Source organism: Rattus norvegicus, chromosome 17, assembly GCF_021556685.1.
Source record: "Rattus norvegicus strain SHRSP/BbbUtx chromosome 17, alternate assembly SHRSP_T2T, whole genome shotgun sequence".
Taxonomy (NCBI): Eukaryota; Metazoa; Chordata; class Mammalia; order Rodentia; family Muridae; genus Rattus; species Rattus norvegicus.
Genome location: NC_141550.1, coordinates 7952501 through 7972500, shown reverse-complemented (window position 1 = coordinate 7972500; position 20000 = coordinate 7952501). Strand labels below are relative to the sequence as shown.

Below are 20000 nucleotides of genomic sequence, written 5' to 3'. Positions count from 1 at the left end.
TGGTGGCACACGTCCGTTATCCCAGCTCTCAGGAAGCTGAGTCAGGAGGATCACCAGGAATCGAAAGCCAGCCTGGGGCTACATAGGGAGTTTGGCTTAGAAAGCCCTTCAGGTTGCCGTCTAAGAGGTCAGATCCTGGAAAATACACAAAGACCTGGAAGGCTCACAGCTCTTTTGCTCTAGCAAAGCTGTTGGGGTTTGCAGTCTCCCACCTGTTTCTGCCCACTTTATCTCAATGCACAGGAGCAAACCGCTCTCCTCTGCCGTGCTTAAAGCAACCAGACGGTTAGAGATCACCCATCAGGCTGCTCAGCGGGGAGGCGTTTGGCTCCTGCAGTTCCAAGAAGCGGTTGAGCTTTGAGCATGTCTGTCAACAGATGCCTGGGTTTCCACCCCGCCCCACTTCTCTGCAGTTGTGCCCTCTGTCATTCCTGACTAAGAATTGAGGGCGGGCGTGTGTCTGTGGTGGATTCACGCCTGTCCCTCTGTCCTCTGCCTCTGCAGCTCTTCCGCTCTCCAATCTGTACGAGACCTTGGGAATTGTGGGATCGACCACCACACAGCTGTACACAGATCGCACAGAAAAGCTGAGGCCTGAGATGGAGGGACCCGGCAGCTTCACCATCTTTGCCCCTAGCAACGAGGCCTGGTCCTCCTTGCCTGCGGTGAGAGGAGCCTTCTGCCCAGGGGATTGCTGGGAACTGCCCCCCACACCACTCGTGATCACCCCCCCCCCCCCGTCTCCACAGGCCTGGGCACACAGTGGGATTCTGAAGTAACCTTCTGCCATTTTATACATTCTTACCCTTAACATGCTCCCCTCACCAGGGAAAGCAAAAGCAAGCTTCTCCAGGTACCTCCAGCCTCCCACAGATGCTCACTAAAGGAGAGAAGGGGGATCTAGGTCCACTTTGAGCCAGGGTCTCTCCCTTGAGCACAGGGTAGCTGCCTCTTTTTTTTTTTTTTTTTTTTTTTTTTTTTCTTTTTTTCGGAGCTGGGGACCGAACCCAGGACCTTGTGCTTGCTAGGCAAACGCTCTACCACTGAGCTAAATCCCCAACCCCGGGTAGCTGTCTCTTAACCACCATGTCCTTTCTTTCTAGGAAGTGCTGGACTCCCTGGTGAGCAATGTCAACATTGAACTGCTCAACGCCCTCCGCTACCACATGGTGGACAGACGGGTCCTGACAGACGAGCTTAAGCACGGCATGGCTCTCACCTCCATGTACCAGAACTCCAACATCCAGATCCATCACTATCCCAATGGGGTAGGGGCATCCCCCGTTACCCAGAACTGTCCTCTGTCTGTTGTGAGCCCAACTCTGGCCCATCAGGGGTGTTGCTTGCTAGGGTTCTGTCTTGTGATTTGAAAAACTGTAGGCGGTTGGGGATTTAGCTCAGTGGTAGAGCGCTTGCCTAGGAAGTACAAGACCCTGGGTTCGGTCTCCGAAAAAAAGAACCAAAAAAAAAAAAAAAAAAAAAAAAAGAAAAGAAAAGAAAAGAAAAGAAAAACTGTAGGCAAGCCCTGGACTCCTGGGTGTTCACTACGATACGACCTTGCTTCTTCTCTGACAGATTGTAACTGTTAACTGTGCCCGGCTGCTGAAAGCTGACCACCATGCGACCAACGGCGTGGTGCATCTCATTGATAAGGTCATTTCCACCGTTACCAACAACATCCAGCAGATCATCGAGATTGAGGACACCTTTGAGACACTTCGGGTAAGGGACGGTTTTAAACAGAGGCCCAGGCTGGGGACACATGGCCTCCCCCCTCGAAGGTGCCCTGACAAGGTGTCTTCTGCAGGAGGACATGAGGATGTCCCAAGTGTAGTTACACGGAGAAGGCACTAAGAGCACCAGGCTGCACAGACCCTGAGAAAGGCCCCTGTTATAAAGCTTTCCTTTCCGTGGCTCTTCTGGATAATCTAGCAGTGTTACAGTAGAGACAGAGTCCTCTGAGCCGTGGGGCTGAACTACGAAGTCCAGCACTGTGAGGGCCTCCCACACAGAACATTGTAACAAACGGTTTGTCAGCCAGCGTGGGGCTTCTAAGACCACAGGTCCTCGCCTGGGTCCCCTACCCATGTTTCCTTGGAACATAGACCTGGCAGAGAAGCTGCCTGTGTAGACTCAGGAGTGTAGGCTCTGACTCTGAAGCTGGATCCTGACTGTCCTCAGGCCAAAGGCGTATGTCCAACAACTCGAAAGGCAAGTGGTTCCTGTTGGCACCGGCCACACAGGAGGAAGTGGGCACAGGCTGCCCTGTCAGGATTTTGTCTGATTCAAGGAGGACTTCCTAACCACAAAGTACACAAGTGGGAGTGAGCAGCCCCGCCCTGGAGATCTCCAACACAGAGACAAACACTCCAGCATGGGCACAGAGGGGCCTTGGCATTTGGGGAGCGCCCTTAGCTAGCTCAGGGGACCCCAGGGAATCTGGCTTTTTAGGTACTTTTCCCTCCCTTTCTCTGGGTCTGCAAGGGAATGTTCCCCCAAAGCTGACAGTACAAACTATCATTTTCAGCACAAAGTCTTATTGGAAAGTGATAGGAGAAAAATTTCCTCTTTCTTATTCTGCTTCGGCCCCTCCCCGGTACCCATTTCCCCACCCCCCTTCCAGCACATGCTTCTTAAACCCCATCACTCCCCAAGTCTAGGTGCCAGGGGTCAAAGTGAACAAAGTGGCTGCCATTCTTTCCAGGGAGACAGATGAGACTTGAGCAAGACAGGACAGCAACGTGAGCTTGGGGGAGTGAGAAAAATAATGGTGGGTAGTGTAACTCAGGAGGGACGGGCAGTGTAGCCCAGGAGGGATGGGCAGGGGAGACTTCTTTGGAAAAGATGCTTTGGGTAGAGAGGCCTGATGGGAGAGCCCACACTACTCTGCCCCACTGCAGAGGCTCTGAGGCTGTGGGGAAGTATGGAGGGAGCCTGTGGACTGGGATATTCTGCAGGCCTTACTAACCAGGAGGAACCACTCTACTGGGGAGCAGTGAGAAGCACCCTGGCCTGTTAGGATATTGCTGTAGACGCTGTGCAGCCCTGAGGCATGTGATCTCTGCACTGCATAATCATTCGTGAGGAATCATGGCTAACTGGGAATACAGCTAGGAGACATGACAGTCAGGGTCTTTCATCTGGGGACCTGTGCCAAGAGGAGCGGCATTTTGGTCAGGGTTTGAAGGAATAGGAGTCTGAGAAGAAAAGAAAGAGGAGGAGAGGCAAAGGGAGCTCCAGGGGTAGGGCCCAGAGCTAGGGTAGGAGTGATGTCATCCCCACTTGAAAGGTGGCCAGATCGGCGGGAACACAGACCAGGGCCCATGGCGTCCATGGTCAGGCTTCTCTCTTACTTGGGATTCTTCTAAGTGTCTCACTACCCGAGGGGAGGTGCAGTCAGAGTGTGCACACCTTGCCCAGTGAGCTCAGGAAGGTTTATCCTCCCTTCCCTACACAGGCCGCCGTGGCTGCATCAGGACTCAATACCGTGCTGGAGGGTGACGGCCAGTTCACACTCTTGGCCCCAACCAACGAGGCCTTTGAGAAGATTCCTGCTGAGACCTTGAACCGGATCCTGGGTGACCCCGAGGCCCTGAGAGGTGAGCACCCTCAGCTCCTTGCTGCCTCCTTGGAGCAGCCCCTCGTGAGCACTGCCCTACGCTAATGCCACAAGTTTCAGGATGTCTGCTACAAGCCTGGTCTATGTTACTCCTGATGACCATGTCTCTGTAGGAGCCAAGCAGAACCCATGCTATGAGTCGCCAAGCTGACCCTGGTCAAATTAAGGAAACAAAACCGGAGTAGCCAAAATGGTCGGGTGGACATATGAAGCTTAAAGAGCTTGAAAGAATCAGGTGTCAATGGTATCCCTCAAGAGGAATTGTTATGGCGACCTTTTATATCTTCCTATGTCTGGCCAGAGGCCTCATGGGTAACCAAAAATAATAGAAATGAAGTGTCAGTTGACTTCTATTGCTGGTTCCGTCTATCATCTCCCAAGTTAAGCATGGAAGGTAGATGAGGAGGGGGCTTAACCAGGCTGTCTTGTTTTAAGACGGGGCTCACTATACCTAGGCTAGCCTGAAGTGTACCACCACACTTGTTCCCACAGTCTGTCCATCCTCTACTGGCCGAGTTGGGTCAGTATTGGCTTTTAGAGCCTTTCCAGCATCCCAAGGTCTCTGTCAGCCTCAGAGCTTCCTCCTAACTGTGACAGGGCAGTTTTGGTTCCCACACCCAATGAGGTGGTGAAGCTGGGACAAAGGACCTTGTCCATGTCGGAGAGCTGCAGTCTGGGAACCTGTGAGCTCAGGGTGGGGGTGGGGCATGTCCTTGACTGGACCTTGCTGCTTCCTCTGACAGAGGTCATGGGTGTGTGAGAGCCCCCTAGGGTGTGGGTGGGGAGGCTTCAGCTTCTGAGTGCCCTTGTACACACCTCCAAAGTAGCACCCAGACAGAGGAGTGGGCAACCTTCACTCACACTCTAAGACAGATCCAACAAGACACCTGAATCTGTTGATGGACACCCCAACCTTCTCTCTTCAAGTCTGCAGCTATGGCAGCAGAGGGTAGGCCCCTGCTGTGAGCAAACTTGTCATTGCATGGCTATCCTTGGGGTAGTTTATATTATTTCCTGCCTCGCTCAATGTCTTATAAAGGCCTAAGACTTTAAAGACCCGTAACGGGCCTACTGGAACCTTCCCATTCTCCCTGGCCCATTGGGAGAATCCACCTGAAGCCCAGTGCTCGTGAGCTAATGGCTTGGGTTGCTCTGTTGAGGAGAGGTTTGCATTTCAGGTGGATGAGGCTAAGTGGCTGGCCCAGGATCCCATAGCTGGTCAGCAGCCATGGGATTCAAACTTGGGGAGTCTGACCATAGAGTCCCAGTGGTTTTAGCTGGTGGTAGACAAGAAATGGGGATGTGGGCCCTGTGGTACCCCAGCAAAATCCTCAGCCCTGGGCAGGCTGGGAGCTGGCCCCTGCATCAGACCACAGCAGGCTCTAGACCTGTATCCTCTTCTGTATCCATAGACCTGCTAAACAATCATATCCTGAAGACAGCCATGTGTGCTGAGGCCATTGTGGCTGGAATGGCCATGGAGACCCTGGGGGGCACCACACTGGAGGTGGGCTGCAGTGGAGACATGCTCACTATTAACGGGAAGGCTGTCATCTCCAACAAAGACATCCTGGCCACCAACGGTGTCATCCACTTCATTGATGAGCTGCTCATCCCAGATTCAGGTAGGTAGGCCCAGGGGGCCTCTGTCCTGCCCAGCTTCCTCTCCCTTCTGGAACCCTGGTGACGGGCTAGGGGTATTCAGCAATCTTTTGAGCCACTTCCTGCTCTTGGTGTGGTGCGACACACAGCTCTGTACCTTCTGTGAACCCAAAGGCTGTGAGAAATATGAAGTCTTACACTTCCAGGGTCTAGACACTGTGTCTTGAGGTAACTGGGAAGATTTTAAGGAACCTAAGGAACCTAAGGGAGACACCACCTTAGAGCCCTTTCTGGTCTTGCATGCTGTGGTTGGGCACCAAGGGCCATTGCTGACGTCACGGCATTTGCTTTCCTTCAAGCACCCGGGGCCACTGACCCAGGGAAGGTGACAGGATGGACTTTGGTTCCTGTTCAGCCCGAGAGTAGGAATCTCCCAGGAAAGAGAACAATCTCCTCCTGTGGGAGTATCTTCAGGAGCAGACATGCAGGCCATGCCGGCTCCTCCCCTGAGTCAAACAGGTCCTGGCCAAGCCACCCTGGGGCCTGGGGACAGTGCTGCCAACTGCCGGGTGGCTGTCATCTACCTCCCTGCAGCTTAGGTTTTCTGATAACAGAGCATGCTTGGCTCCTTTGTGGTTAGAAGGCTGCTGACTACCGAGATGAAGTTCCGTGTAGATATCCATCCCGCTCTGGACTGCGACATATACGTACCACCCGTTTACCTTTTGAACACCATTTCTTCTTCCTGTAGCCAAGACATTGCTCGAGCTCGCTTCGGAATCTGACGTCTCCACAGCCATTGACCTCCTCAGACAAGCTGGCCTCAGCACGCATCTCTCTGGAAAAGAACAGTTGACCTTCCTGGCCCCTCTGAATTCTGTGTTCAAAGGTAACACGGGGAAAGCGCCCCGCTGTTCTGTTGCCTCTGGGATGGCTGCCCCAACCCTACAGCCCTGCCCTGATTTACAACAGCCTTGGAACCTTCCGCCTGCCATAGTCCAGAGCAGATGTGATTCTATCCGAAACTTTGGACTACCCGTTGTTTATCTGAAACAGCCAAGAATGTATTGGGGGATCTTTCCCCAGAGCTCGATACTTCGCCTCTGCCAGGAGAGTGGAGCAGGCCTTGGTTTTTTTGTTTGCTGAGTTAACACTAGTGTATATGGGCAGGGGTCAGCTGAGGTGCTGTCATGGGGACAGCGAGAAAGACTCTCTCCTCCCTCTGAGGACAAAATGACAAACATCCTCGGTAGTTAGCTGCAACTATTTTTTTTTTTTTCTCTAGCAGATTCTGACTGTTAAGGGTTTTCTGACAGCCACCCTTACTTTCTGTCCCCATTTCCAAACCAAGGCGGGATGGGCTCTCTCCCACGCACGTGTGTCTCTCATCACACGCCTTATCTCAGGAGCCCGTCTCTCTGGGTCTGTCTGCCCCTTTGCTTGCAGATGGTGTCCCCCGCATTGACGGCCAAATGAAGACTTTGCTTCTGAACCACATGGTCAAAGGGCAGTTGGCCTCCAAATATTTGTACTCCGGACAGACACTGGACACACTGGGTGGCAAAAAGCTTCGAGTTTTTGTTTATCGAAATGTAAGTTCTGGGTCCTGATTCACACCCCTCCTCTGGCGCGTGTGAGAGCCAGGGGCTTACATAAGAACTGGCTTTCCATAAAGGGGAAGTGATTTCTGGAGGATGTTGGGTGACACTTCCTCTCTTGCAGGTTGGAGACTGAGGCTCAACCCTAACTCAGCTGCTGAGCAGGGAGACTGTCTGGGTCTCAGCAGGAAGAGGTGGGGGGAACGGGGAGAGAAACATGGAGTCTTTCTAGGCTTGTCCCTGTGAAGCTCAGCTCTCCTGGGTCCAAGACCTTCCCATAGCAAATAGGATAGCCAACATGGTGTTGTTCTTGGTCTGGGACTAAACAGGACCATTTGGCTAAAGATGTCCTTTGGCTGATAAAACCAACCAGCCATGAACTGATCACTGGTTAAATCAACCAGCCCACTGCCTCCAGTCTGTCTATTTGATCTCCGTCAATGGACCTCTCGTGAGACTGACCTTGACGTGGAATCCCTGTGCGATTTTTATCACAGCCTCTCTGCCCATCCTTCCCTGAGGAAACCTCTGTGTGTGATATTGTCCCTATTGGCTCCAAACAAGTCTGGGCCCTTCCTGAGATGATAACCATCTCCTTTCCTGTGCCCTTCTTTTGTGTAGAGCCTCTGCATTGAAAACAGCTGCATTGCCGCCCATGACAAGAAGGGACGGTATGGGACCCTGTTCACCATGGACCGGATGCTGACACCCCCTATGGGGACTGTTATGGATGTCCTGAAGGGGGACAACCGTTTTAGGTAACCAGTCTCATCCCGGGGTCAAGCTTCTGCCAAGTGGTCATGCTGGGCCTCAGCTCTTTTACCCTACTTCCCAGAGGATGACCTAATGCTAGTGACATACTGGTGCGACCATCCATGGTTGGGGTATGGAGAGGAGGAGGACCCTTACGTTGGGAAGCAGGGCTCTTGCTAACAATACAATCCTTATACCCATAGGAAGGGGGAGGGAACATCTTAATTGCTAAAACACAAGGATATCGCTCACACCGGAAAGTCCCCAGGGGACTTAGAGCTAAGGGGCTTTAAGAACCCATCACATCTCTTTCTGCATCAACTGAAGCCACCAGGTCACTTCTCTTTCTTACCCTGAGACCTCTGCATCCAGTGCTTCCAATGTGCTAGTTCTTCAATGAGTGCTGTCAAGCATTTCCCTAGCACCGACTCGAGCCACCTTCCTACAGACTGGGAGACTGGATCTCTGCCTCCCAGGATCACACACTCAGCAGACACTGACTCCACCAGTCTCCCGGTGGGCCATGCCAATTCTCACCTGTTTTCACCCTTCCTCCCCTCTGGCCATGTATCCTGCATGGGACGTTAATGCCCAGTGAAGAGATGACAACGGACCTTCCTTCTGCGTGGAGAGGGCCCGGGGAGCGAGCTGTCATTCTCTCTGTGTTTGTCCACAGCATGCTGGTGGCCGCCATCCAGTCTGCAGGCCTGATGGAGACCCTCAACCGGGAAGGGGTCTACACTGTTTTCGCTCCCACGAACGAAGCGTTCCAAGCCATGCCTCCAGAAGAGCTGAACAAACTCTTGGGTAAAGAGCAGGTTAAGCAGATATCCGCACTGTTCTGACAGAGCAGTGTCTCCGGGCCGTGGCAAGAGACAAGGGACAGCTCACAGAGGGACTTGGTGTTGAGGTCGTCCTGTAGACATGTGGGCAGGGTTAATGGGACAGTAAATGGTGACCATGGTGGAAAATGGGGCAGAGTGAGGGCAGGAACCAGGTATACTTTGTTCAAAGGACGGAAAACAGTCAGAGCCATTTACAGTCATAGTAAGTCCATGGCAAAGGGGACCCTGAGTATCACAACCAACCTTCCTTCCTCCCTCCCTCCCTCCCTCCCTCCCTCCCTTCCTTCCTTCCTTCCTTGGGCCAGTTGACTTTCACCCAGTTATAAGAGGGCACAGATGATACCATTTTGCTTCCTTGGACACAGTGCCAGGCAAAAGGAAATTAGGCCAATGATAATCAGTCAGGTCCCTGAGGTGTGCTTTTTATTGGAGATCTGTGGTAATGAAACCGTTACTTGCATTAAATAGATTAAAAAAAAAAAACTCTTCCTGGGGAACTTAGCTGAGGGCAGTGGCTAAGAAAGTGAGTGAGCTCTGGTTGAGCTGCTGTGCCTCAGTTTCCCCCTTTAAAAGAAAAAAAGAGATTGGCAAGCTTCCCCGGCTCACTGTGATGCAAACAGAGTGTGGCACTCAGGACAAGACACCCACGCTCCATTCACAGTGGCGATGACAGTGAAATGGGGGGCAGGGATGGGCTTTAGCCCTGATGCATGCGGCCCCTCCTAGAAAGCTGAGCTAGGGGAGGAAGAGAGGAGCCAGGAGGCAGCTGTGTAGCCAGCCTCGGAGCAAACACGGGTTATGCATCCTTTCCAGCAGAATAGAAGGCTCAGGTTGCAGACAGCAAGGAGCTAAATTTGTGTCCTGTTTAATTTGCTTTACGGCCAAGCAAATGCCTGGGTCTGCGGTGCTGACGCAGGTTCCTGGGAAGAGGGGAGAAGTTCACGCTGAACATAAACTTCCCTTCCTCCCTCAACCCTGTAAGAATAGAATATTCCCCAGGTGGCTTGTGCCTACTCAGATTCCATCATTTTCCGTTGTGTGAGAGCAGAGGAGGGGTGTGGAGAAAGTTCCCCAAACAGCCCCCCAAGTCCCCATGGGTAGAGAAAATGGCACCCAAAGGAGGAAGGAGGACCCTGGTGTTGAAGACCTGGACTGGAGACCCTGGATCAAGGGGGTTGACTTCTCTTTGCACCTTGCTCTGGGCTATATTTCTGTGGGAGGAGATCGCTTACCAGCTTGGGTGCAGATGCCAGAGAGTTCCTTATCATCAGAGGCTCTGTCCCTTAGCTCTCTGTAGATGTGTCGATAACCAGATGAACTCTTTAAAATGCTTCAACGTTTTCCTCCAAGTTTCATGGTCCTGGGAACAGCCGCTTAAGCCCTGGGGAAGTAAGATTTTGGCTGGGGAGGATCAGACACCAGGGGGTGGCTGGCAGGTTTAAGGACCGCCTCTTGACTCTCTCAGATGCCTGCCCGAGTTGGCAGAGACATGGATGTGGACTGGAAAGAATGTTGCGATGTGCACGCAGGAAGGTGTGTGGAGGAAGGGCGCCGTGCAGGGAATGGCCTCAGCCACTCAGCCCTGACCTCATCATCGGCTCAGAGGCTCCTCCGGAGCACAGCTGTTCAATCTTTCAAGTTCTCCCTCAGGGGAATTGCTATCTTCAGCCGAAAATGCACTTGAGGGCATAATGTGTAAATATTTCACTACTGTGTTATAGTCGGCAGGAGCCCATGTCAAATGATGAAGGGTCCCAGATGCTGATGCTGGAAAGGTCCCTGGCTCTCCAGGCAAATATTTAGCTCAGGGAAACATGACTCATATGCAGAGAGGAGTATGGATTAACCCCTTCTTAGCTATCACGGAGCCCTGCTTAACCCAGCCGCCCCCGCTGGCTACAGCCTTGGTCATCGGTTCACCGTTAAGCAGATGATAGGTCCTTGGCTGTACACACAGTAGGTACTCAGTGAGCGCTTCTGCTTGTTCAGGGAGTCACCCTGTTCTGGAGAAACCTCGCGGGGGCCAGAGGGGGGGCGCTCAGAGGTTAAGAGCACGGATTGATCTTCCATATACCCTCACGAGTCACAGTCCTTGTGCTTAACCGGTGTCCTCTCCTTCCACAATCTTACAGCAAATGCCAAGGAACTTACCAACATCCTGAAGTACCACATTGGGGATGAGATCCTGGTTAGCGGAGGCATTGGGGCTCTGGTGCGGCTGAAGTCTCTCCAAGGGGACAAACTGGAAGTCAGCTCGGTGAGTGGCGTGGACTGTGTAGGAACCCTTTAGAAAGTGGGGAGTAGTTCCTCCAAGTATCTCCAGAGAGCAGTCCCCTATCTACACCCCCACCCCACCCCAGCTCCAGTCCCAAAGCCAGGCACCCACCTAGCTGTTGCTTGGGCCGCATCTTGAGAGATCTTCTCATTCTGACGCTGCTCTGGGAGCATCTCTCACTGGGAGCCGCTCAGCCTTAGAGCTGTGTTCAGAGGGTTCCAATCTGGAAAGAGCCAGACTGGCTCAGCAGGGCCCCGTGTGGGTAGGAGCTGACTGGTTCTCTGTTCCTTTCTGTGGAGCTTTGCTGTCCCCTGCTCACCAGTTCGAAGGGGAGCATGGGAAGACACATGGGGGTAGGGGGCGACTAGGAGGGGCCTGTTTAACTTAAGGACTGTTTCTCAGGTGTTAAGATACTGTCTGTCATAGGCACACTGGCTGTTCAAGAAAGCATTCATCCTGAGGGCTCCTTCCCTATATAGCTTCAAGGGGTTTTATGGTCTCTCTTGCACCCTGAGGGCTCCTTCCCACCTTCAAGCTTTCCTTGAAGCTTCTCTTGCACCTCAGCTCTTATTTCTGCTAAGAGACATTCTCCCTCCTTGCTCCCCATTGTGAGGGTAAGAATCCTGCTCAGTGCACTGTTGTGCCACGCCTAGGTAAGGCAGGGGAAGTCTGAGGAGGGCAATGGTAGCTGCTCGCCAGAGAAGCCCTCCACTGGATGGGTGCATGGTCAGCGGATGCCCACTCTGCCCAGTGGGCTCTGCGTTTAACCACAGTTGTCTCTTCTCTCAGAAAAACAATGTGGTGAGTGTCAATAAGGAACCTGTTGCCGAAACCGACATCATGGCCACAAACGGTGTGGTGTATGCCATCAACACTGTTCTGCAACCGCCAGGTAAGGCCCTACTATGCGGTCCTAACTGAATGGTGCCCATGAGTGTGGCTCCTGGGTCTCTGACTGAAAAGTGAATCAGGAGAACTATGTTTTAGGATGATAGGCTACAGAATTTGAGGCCTAGTTCTTTCTTTCTTTTTTTTTTTTCTTTTCTTTTTTTTCGGAGCTGGTGACCGAACCCAGGGCCTTGCGCTCGCTAGGCAAGCGCTCTACCACTGAGCTAAAACCCCAACCCCAAGGCCTATTTCTTACTGAGTTGCCTACCGTCTTACCCCAACTCTGACATTACCCAGTATGAATATTTGTGTGGATGTTGGTGGCAGAAAAGGCCCAGATGTTATGTGGGTGCATGGGGACACCGGTGGCAGGCAGTGCATGGCTGCGTGTCCATCAGGATGCTGGCGACAGACCGTGAGTTTTCTCTTTTCTCTCTAGCCAACCGGCCACAAGAACGGGGAGACGAGTTGGCAGACTCTGCCCTTGAAATCTTCAAGAAGGCGTCAGCCTATTCCAGGGTATGTGTGCCCCCCCGCCCCCCCCACCAGTGAGCCACAGCTGAGGAAGGCAGCCCTGGGATCTACCTCGCCAATGGGGGCAGCCCACCCTGAGTCCATGCGTTAGCCACCTGGCTGTCGGGCCTCCGAATTCGTCTTCTGTTTCCAAGGCTAACCTATCTTCTGCAGTGTGTGGTTACTTCGGCGTGTGTGGAGTTGGGTCAGGCGAAGCCCGTTAGAACTTACTAAAGCTTTGGTCTCTAGAGAAGAGGTTTCAGGGTAGAGCCCTGATCCCGGAAGCTGGAGCCCTCACATGGGCAGTCTGCTTTTGAACAGAGATCTCCTCCAGAAGGGCTGAACTCGTATCTTGGGAGACGCTTCAGCTGACAGCTGACACTCCAGCTCTAAGCTCTGGTCTCAGTGGAGACACTTAGCTTAGGGTCCCCCAGGGATGTATACCTTCTACATCAGTGCCCGTTTGAGAGGAGGCTTGTACAGTCACGGGCTACTACCTGAGGGGGTTCTTTGGAGCCTGTGGGTTCAAGTTTTCCCCTTCTCTACCTCAGCCTTTGTTTTGAGTGAGGCCAGTGCAGTGTAAAGCCCCTCCATATGCAGGTTCTGTGACAAGAGGTACTAAGAAACCTGACGCCTTAGGCAGGCGTAGCAAAGGGGAAAAAAAACAAAAGCGAAGGAAATCCTGACTTGTTCTTGTGTTTATTTGTTCCTTAGAGTGCCCAGAGTTCTATGCGACTTGGTAAGTGTCTGACTTTACAGTCCCATCTGGGCTAGTGTGTCCCCACCTGTCCCCAGCAGACCCATGCCCGCAATCTTTCTGTGTGCAGATCAAAACATGGCGCACAGTAAAACAAGCCTGGCCTCCAGGTCAGAGTAGCAGGGTAAACTGGGGTCAGACATGGAAAATCTAGTTTCCCTCTCGGTAGCATGGTAATAGTAGAGTCAGGACAGCCTCTCGGGGCCGGTGTGACTGTGGGCTCAGGGAGCCTGGGAAGACTGCACGGGGCTTGGCAGGCACCCACACTGAGGATAACACTCCAGGCTGTAAGATGAGAAATTCTACAAACCCCAAATCCCCTGCATGAACAGGGGAGCAGGGCAGAGGAAGGCCATGTGGCTTCTGCCCACGGGATTCGGAAGCTGGGCCTGATGGTACCCGATCGGAACTCCTCGGTGGTCTGAGGCAGGAGGATTACAAGTCAAAGGCCTAGATAGGCTTCAGAATGGGTTCAAAGCTGTCTGATCAATTTTGTGAGACCTTGTCTCATAAATAAGAAGTGGAAAGGGGATGTGGCTGTCATCTTGGCCCACCGTTCTGGGTTCGTTTCCCTGGTACTGAGACAAAAAGACTTAAATAAGAGCCCCAGACACACAACGGGACACCTGTGCCTCACTGGCTTTCCTGTGTCTCCTTTTTTTTTGTCAGCCCCTGTCTATCAGCGGTTACTAGAGAGGATGAAGCGGAGAGGATGAAGCATTAGCAAGAAGGACCACAGAGGAGTGCCCTGCAAGCAGCTTCCTGCCAGTTTCTCTCAGTTTGCCAAAGAGACCATTGAATGTTTCGGAAACCAAATATCACACTTCAACATACATGGGCTGCACCACATTGAGATCTGAGCCTTGGATGGGTTGGGATGTTAAGGGGAGAGAGGTCAGTTTTAGCTTTCGATCCCTCCAAACACGGTTGTTCAACCACTGAACACACAGATCTGGCGGTCGTATCTTGGCGCTGACTACCAGAAAGGACCTTTCCAAAGCATGGAATTCAACAACGGTGCCAAGGCCCTGGGAAAAGGGAGCTCCAGCCTCGGAGCTTACAAATGTGAACCAAGCAGTCCATCGTCCAGGAAAGCCCTGGCACCATCCTGTAAAGCTCTTGTACCGCTGGAGAAATGGCATCACTATAAGCTATGAGTTGAACTGTTTCTGTCAATTATGTCTTGTGACCACACGTGGTTTGAATGCTTCTACGTGGCCCTGCCCAGGTAGAAAGGAAAGGGTGTGGCGAACATGTAGAATTCAGATTCCCCTGAGTGTGATGGAGCCACGGCGCATTTGTAATAATAAAACCAAAGAAACGAACACCTGTGTGCTAGCTGCATACCAGGGATGGGTTCCGCTCCTCAGTGCCCACCTGCAAACTGCGCCATCCCCCAAATCTTCCCAAGATCCATTCATCAAGGACCCCCGAGGGTGGTTATTGAAATAGTTCCAGCAAATGGCCCCTGGATGCCCACACAGCTTATGACGGTGTGAACTTAAGCCCTTGGTTGGACATGGTTTCACCTAGTCCCGAGTCCTCCATTTTCACATCACCCAACACTGTGCCCTCTTATTACCCTGAAGCTCCTTCTTCCAAGAATGAGATGTCATCTTGGATTGACCTTTACAGCTTAGTCTTGCCAACACAGACTGTCACACAAGAGAGGAGAGGGACACTCAAGGAAGGGAGGATATTGGTAACAACAACAACCAAAAAAAGAGAAAGAAACAAAGAAAGAAAGAAAGAAAGAAAGAAAGAAAGAGAAAGAGAGAAAGAAAGGAAAGAAAGGAAGAGAGAAAGAAAGGAAAGAAAGAAAGAAAGAGAGAGAAAGAAAGAAAGAAAGAAAGAAAGAAAGAAAGAAAAAAAGAAAAGAAAATAGCCAAGCAGGTTGGAGCCCGGCTCCCAGCTCCCAGAGACCAACACCAGACAAGAAAGCTAGTCTTCCCAGGCTCTACCTCCTGGCCTAAGTTGTATGCAAATCTCTCTCCGATCCCTCAACCTATGGCATCTAAACTGTGCTCAGCAGTCTGGGGTCAGTGCTGTGTGGCTGTGGTAGTGACATAACGTCAAAGGCTGTCTAGGTAGCAGGTGGTGTGACTCACTTCCTGGGTATTTGTGGATACGAGGGTGAGGTAAGACATGGTCCATAGAGTTCTCTACAGTCTTCCATTCTCATCGTGCCTTCTAGGATGCCCACAGTCCTTGGATCCTTCCCTTGGGTCTTTCCTGATGGCAGCCAGCTCTCCTGGAGAAAGGGATCCCGCTCTACTCCATGGATACAACACACACACACACACACACACACACACACACACACACATACACATACATACACACACATACACACACATACACATACATACACATACATACACACACATACACACATACACACACATACACACATACACACACATACACATACATACATACATACACACATACACATACATACACACATACACACATACACACATACACATACATACACACACATACACACATATACACATACACATACACACATACACACACATACACACACATACACACACATACACACACATACACACATACACATACACACATACACACACACATGCACACACATACAAACATCATACACACACACATACACATACACATACAAACATCATACACACACACACACACACGCACACACACACACGGTTAAAGCCTAGTACCAGTCACTTCTGGGACTAGGGTGATGGGTGAGGCAGAAAGGTTCCTTACACAGCTTTGAGTCTAGAGGAAGATAGATATTGTATCGGTTCATTAAACTTGATCATCCAGGGGGATGGATAGGTGGCTCTGCTTAGAAGGGCGTGACTGATCTTAGAGCCTGGGCTGGGTTCCCAGCACCTATGCTTTGCAGTACACAACCAGCCATAACTCCAGCCCCAGGGGTTCCTATGCCCTCTCCTGTCCTCTATGGGTACATAGACCCCCCCACATACACGCACATGATTAAAATAAATCCCCCTTTCAGAAAAACCACCCACTCATTCCTCGTGTGCACAGGTGACTTTTGAGGGTCACACACACTCATCTTAGGTCGGGGGTAACAGAAGTGCCTTGGTTGTCACAAACCTTCCCTGTGAGCGGAAAAAGAGAATGGTCACTCAGCTAATGGCACTAGTGGTGACAAACGGAAAGACAGAAGTTGAAGCTCAGCACTGTACCTCTGTGTCCAGTGACAAAGGAACCTGAGGAAGTGGGGGATGGGGTGATGGGAGGAAGTGATAGCATAGAACAGACACTACATCCGGAAGTGGAGCTGAGAATGAAGGCTGGGGCTCGAGGCTCGGGAAGACAGTGTGTGGAGAGGTGACAGCTTCATGTGGCTTTCCCATAGCTCAGGCCTGCTCGTCTGGTGCCTGGGCAGTCCCCTGGTCTGCCCTGTGATGTCCATGCTCATGTTGGATGCCGGGCCACTGTGCTTCACCCAGAGGACACACAGTACCCAAGACTCCAGCAGAACAAAAACGGATGAATGATTTCCCTAACCCTTAAGACCCCTTAAATTTTAAATAAAGCTCTGTGCTGGAAACCGTCACAGTCTAGAGCGCCGATGCTCTTGTCGAGGACCTAGTTTGGGTTTCTAGCTCCTGTGTGGTGGCTCACAACCATCTATGATTCCAGTTCTGTGGGGAATCTGGTGTCCTCTTCTGATCTCCACGGGCACCAGGAACATAAACATACATAAACGCAGGAAAAAAAAAATCTTTTAAAAATATTAAAAAAAAAAAAAAAAAACCTCCCACAGGAGGATTCCTTAAAAATACCAATCGCCAACCGGGGTTTAAGCCCCCCCCCCCTTTTCTTTGTTTGCCTTTTCCACAGCTTTGCCTCAATCCTTTCAATGAGGACTTCCACTCTTCTCCAACTCTCCCTGGGGGCTTCCTGTGGCTCAAAACCACGGGCAGCCTCCCCTCCCAACCTCCCCTCCCAACCTCCCCTCCCAACCTCCCCTCCCAGCCTCCCTTCCCAGCCTTCTGTGGGGGTCTTACATGCTGCCCTTTCAGCCTGCCGCCCACATGCTGGTTCTCCCAAAGGCTCGGGCTCAGCTTTAATGTGTGCTGCCACCTGGAGGCCTCCTGCGGCCCAGAAGTCTGCCTCTGGGGCTTTCCTGGGGTTGCGCCCCATCCAAGACCAAGAACAGCCCAAACAGGTTAGAGGTTGCCCAGGCCTCACTTGAGTCCTGTCTCCTGAGCCTTAGTCCAGGGAGGATAGAGGACGAACCGGAAGGTGGCCCTGCCTCTTGTTGCTGGCTTCTGGGAGCACAGAAAGGCATGCAAAGGTCTTCACCATCTGGGGCCCGAACGCCCCATGGTCAGGGCCTGCCTAAAGCTGGCTTTGTTGGCTGAAGAGGGTCCACAGTGTTGAGCTGAAGACTTGAACGCATTCGCTTCCTTCCGCAAGGCTGCGTATAGGGAGCCGCGATGGGGATTTTCGCCTACGGCTACGGAAATGGAAGACAAGAAGTGGAAACCAGTATCCCACATCGCCCCAGGTAGGAGCTAGCTCCAAAGCCCACAATGTGGACTTCTCTGCTCTCCCTGCTTACTGCACCAGGGCCAAATGAGGTTTGGGAGTCAGCCCTGAGCAAGCGGGACACAGGCAAAAGGGAACCCACTTTCCTGAGAGCACCCTTCCCCGGCAGGCTAGATCTCTGCTACACATCCTTGACTGACCATAATTTGCTGCCACACCACTGTGGGTCTGGGATTGGTGAGCAGCCGCAGCAATGGTACCTAGCATCAGGCCGATGCCGTGGGAGACGGAGGGAGGCACCTCTGTGCTGGCGCGGTAATCCAGCACCGGCTTTGAGGAGCAGCATGGAGCAATGTGCTCAGGGGCCTTTCGGAGCCAGGAAAGAAGGTCCTGGAATGAAGGATGGGCCCAGTGCCCCACCCGCAGATGTCAAATGGGCCAATTCAGGCCATCCGTGCCTGGCAAGGGCAGAAAGTTGCTCACTCCACAGAGCCAATATAAAGACCAAATTGGGAGGGGCCTTGGGATCACACACACACACACACACACACACACACACACACACACACACACAGGAGGACATGCACACACCAGTGCACACATGCACACATGCATGCATACACACACACAGAGGACATGCAAACACATGCACACACGCATGCACACACACATCCACACACTCAACCTCTTACACCCACACCAAGAGACCTGAGACAGAACTTCAGACCCAAACAACTGCACCAGTCACTGAAAGTGTAAGTGACCATTCGGTCACTGTCATGGAATAGAAGTGAACAAAAGAAAGCAGGTCCCCTAGGTCCATAGTAAGGAGCCTATCAACACTCCACAGAAGGAAGGGAAAACATCCCACGACTGCCACCTGGGATTCAGCACTGCTCCCTCCTGCCCCCACCTCCAGCCGCACATGTTCCTGAGAGGGGCTGTGTACATGAGAGGCAAGGGTTAACAGAAAGTGGGGTTCCATGGTGCACATCTCAGTGCACATACCACTCTTTTTTAAGTCATTCCCCTCCCTGCTCCTGTAAGGGATACTTCAACATCCCCCCTGCTGGGCCCTGGGGTGATTTGACTTTCTAACCCTGTGGAGGGAGTGGTTACCTACTTAAAGGGTTTCCGCACATTCCCAGAACCCTCCCTGTCTTGGCTCCCACCCTCACCCCTGAGTTTGATTTGCAGGAAGTTCTGAGATTGGAGAGTCACAGAGAGGGAGGACTTCTGATTAAATACCCTCACTTGGGCAGAAATGAGGTTTTGCACAAACAGCCGGGAAACCCCTCTTCCTTCTAGTCAGAGGTGACTGTGGTTCCCCACAGCCTCTTGAGATGAGCATTGAACTAGTTGAGGTTTAAGGAAACCATGTGGGTAGGTGTGCAGCATCCCCGAGCTTTCTGGATGTAGGATGAGGGCAAAGCCCTACGGTTTCCGGCTGAGCAGAGGCACAGCTACTGTCCCGGTGGGGAAGGATGCTGGGTAAATCCCCTTGGTGTTGAGATGACAGTTGTGTGCCTCCGTTCTCAGGTTAAGTGTGTTTCGCATTGGCTTGAATTGCTTCGACCCTGCCACTGTACACAGCAGGCGTGCACAAACACAAGCGAGCAGCTCATCACGACCCTGCATCTTCACCTGCAGCAGGAAAGAGAACCTACCCTCAGAGGAGGTCATGGTGTATCCACAGTAGTAAGGGAACCTGAGAGACCCTGTAAAGCCCAGCAACGTGGAAGACCTTGTCTGAAAACTCAGGACTCTTTACACATACACTGATGGGACATTCTGGACGACCAGGTGACGTGAGGTCATGTTGTTAAGTGGCTTGTCTGTCCCATACTTGAGAATGTTCTTCTACTGGAGAGTACATTTATCAATAGCCAACTGCCTTTCGTGGAGATCACAGAATTTATGCCAGCGAAGGATTTAAAGTAATATCTTATTTGTTATCTTTCTGAGCCAGATGTCCGACTTCAGAAAAACACTTTGGGGGCTGGGAAAATGACGTAGAAAACATTGATCCTCACTTCAAAATAAGAGCGCTGGAGGCTTAGCATAGTGGAAGCAAAACAGACCTAGTTCATGTCTGCGGAAGCCAGGCCAAGAGGCAAGAATGGCTGTTACCATGATTAGGTTCAAAATAGAGGTTTTTGTATATCTCTAACTGTCCCTCAAATTCCTCATTGACTGAATTCTTTAGAGAGGTATATAAATATGATCTTTCCCTCCTGTCTAGCATAGTCCCCACCCCAAGTTCTCCATCCTTCTGGCTCAAGCTCCCACTCCCTTTTCTGCTACAAGAGTTGAAATTATGTAGCGGATGGTCTGTAACTTTTCAGCCCTAAGATAAATTACAATGTATCCCGGCTGGCAAGCACCAGCAGCTAGCTGAGGAAGACAGCAGCCAGGTACCTCCTGCTTATCTGTAATAATTCATCGCTGAGCTCTCAGTGCTCTCCTACTGAAGACAGACCACAGTGAGCTCCTGTTTACAACAGCTCAGTGGGTAAAGCACTTGCTAGCCAGTCATGAGGACCTGAGTTCGAGTCCCCAGAGCCCTGATGAACGTTGTGACACAGGTGTCTGGAACCCTGGAGCTCCAAGAGTCGGAGCAGATAGAAGG

General features: G+C 51.8%; 1 protein-coding gene across 4 annotated transcripts in view; it reads left to right on the top strand.

Moving 5' to 3' along the window:
- Tgfbi (transforming growth factor, beta induced) overlaps positions 1-14175 on the top strand; it is a 29898-nt gene extending 15723 nt beyond the window's left edge. For 2 of the 4 annotated variants that reach the window (XM_087589657.1, NM_053802.1), the window contains 14 exon segments: positions 505-665; positions 1104-1268; positions 1576-1722; positions 3458-3599; positions 5032-5244; positions 5973-6110; positions 6668-6813; positions 7441-7577; positions 8249-8379; positions 10550-10674; positions 11482-11584; positions 12020-12099; positions 12808-12832; positions 13520-14175. In XM_087589657.1, the coding sequence (XP_087445783.1) occupies positions 505-665; positions 1104-1268; positions 1576-1722; positions 3458-3599; positions 5032-5244; positions 5973-6110; positions 6668-6813; positions 7441-7577; positions 8249-8379; positions 10550-10674; positions 11482-11584; positions 12020-12099; positions 12808-12832; positions 13520-13566 (1760 nt within the window). In that variant the 3' untranslated portion in view covers positions 13567-14175. 4 annotated transcript variants of the gene reach the window in all.
- Positions 14176-20000: the final 5825 nt, after the last annotated feature.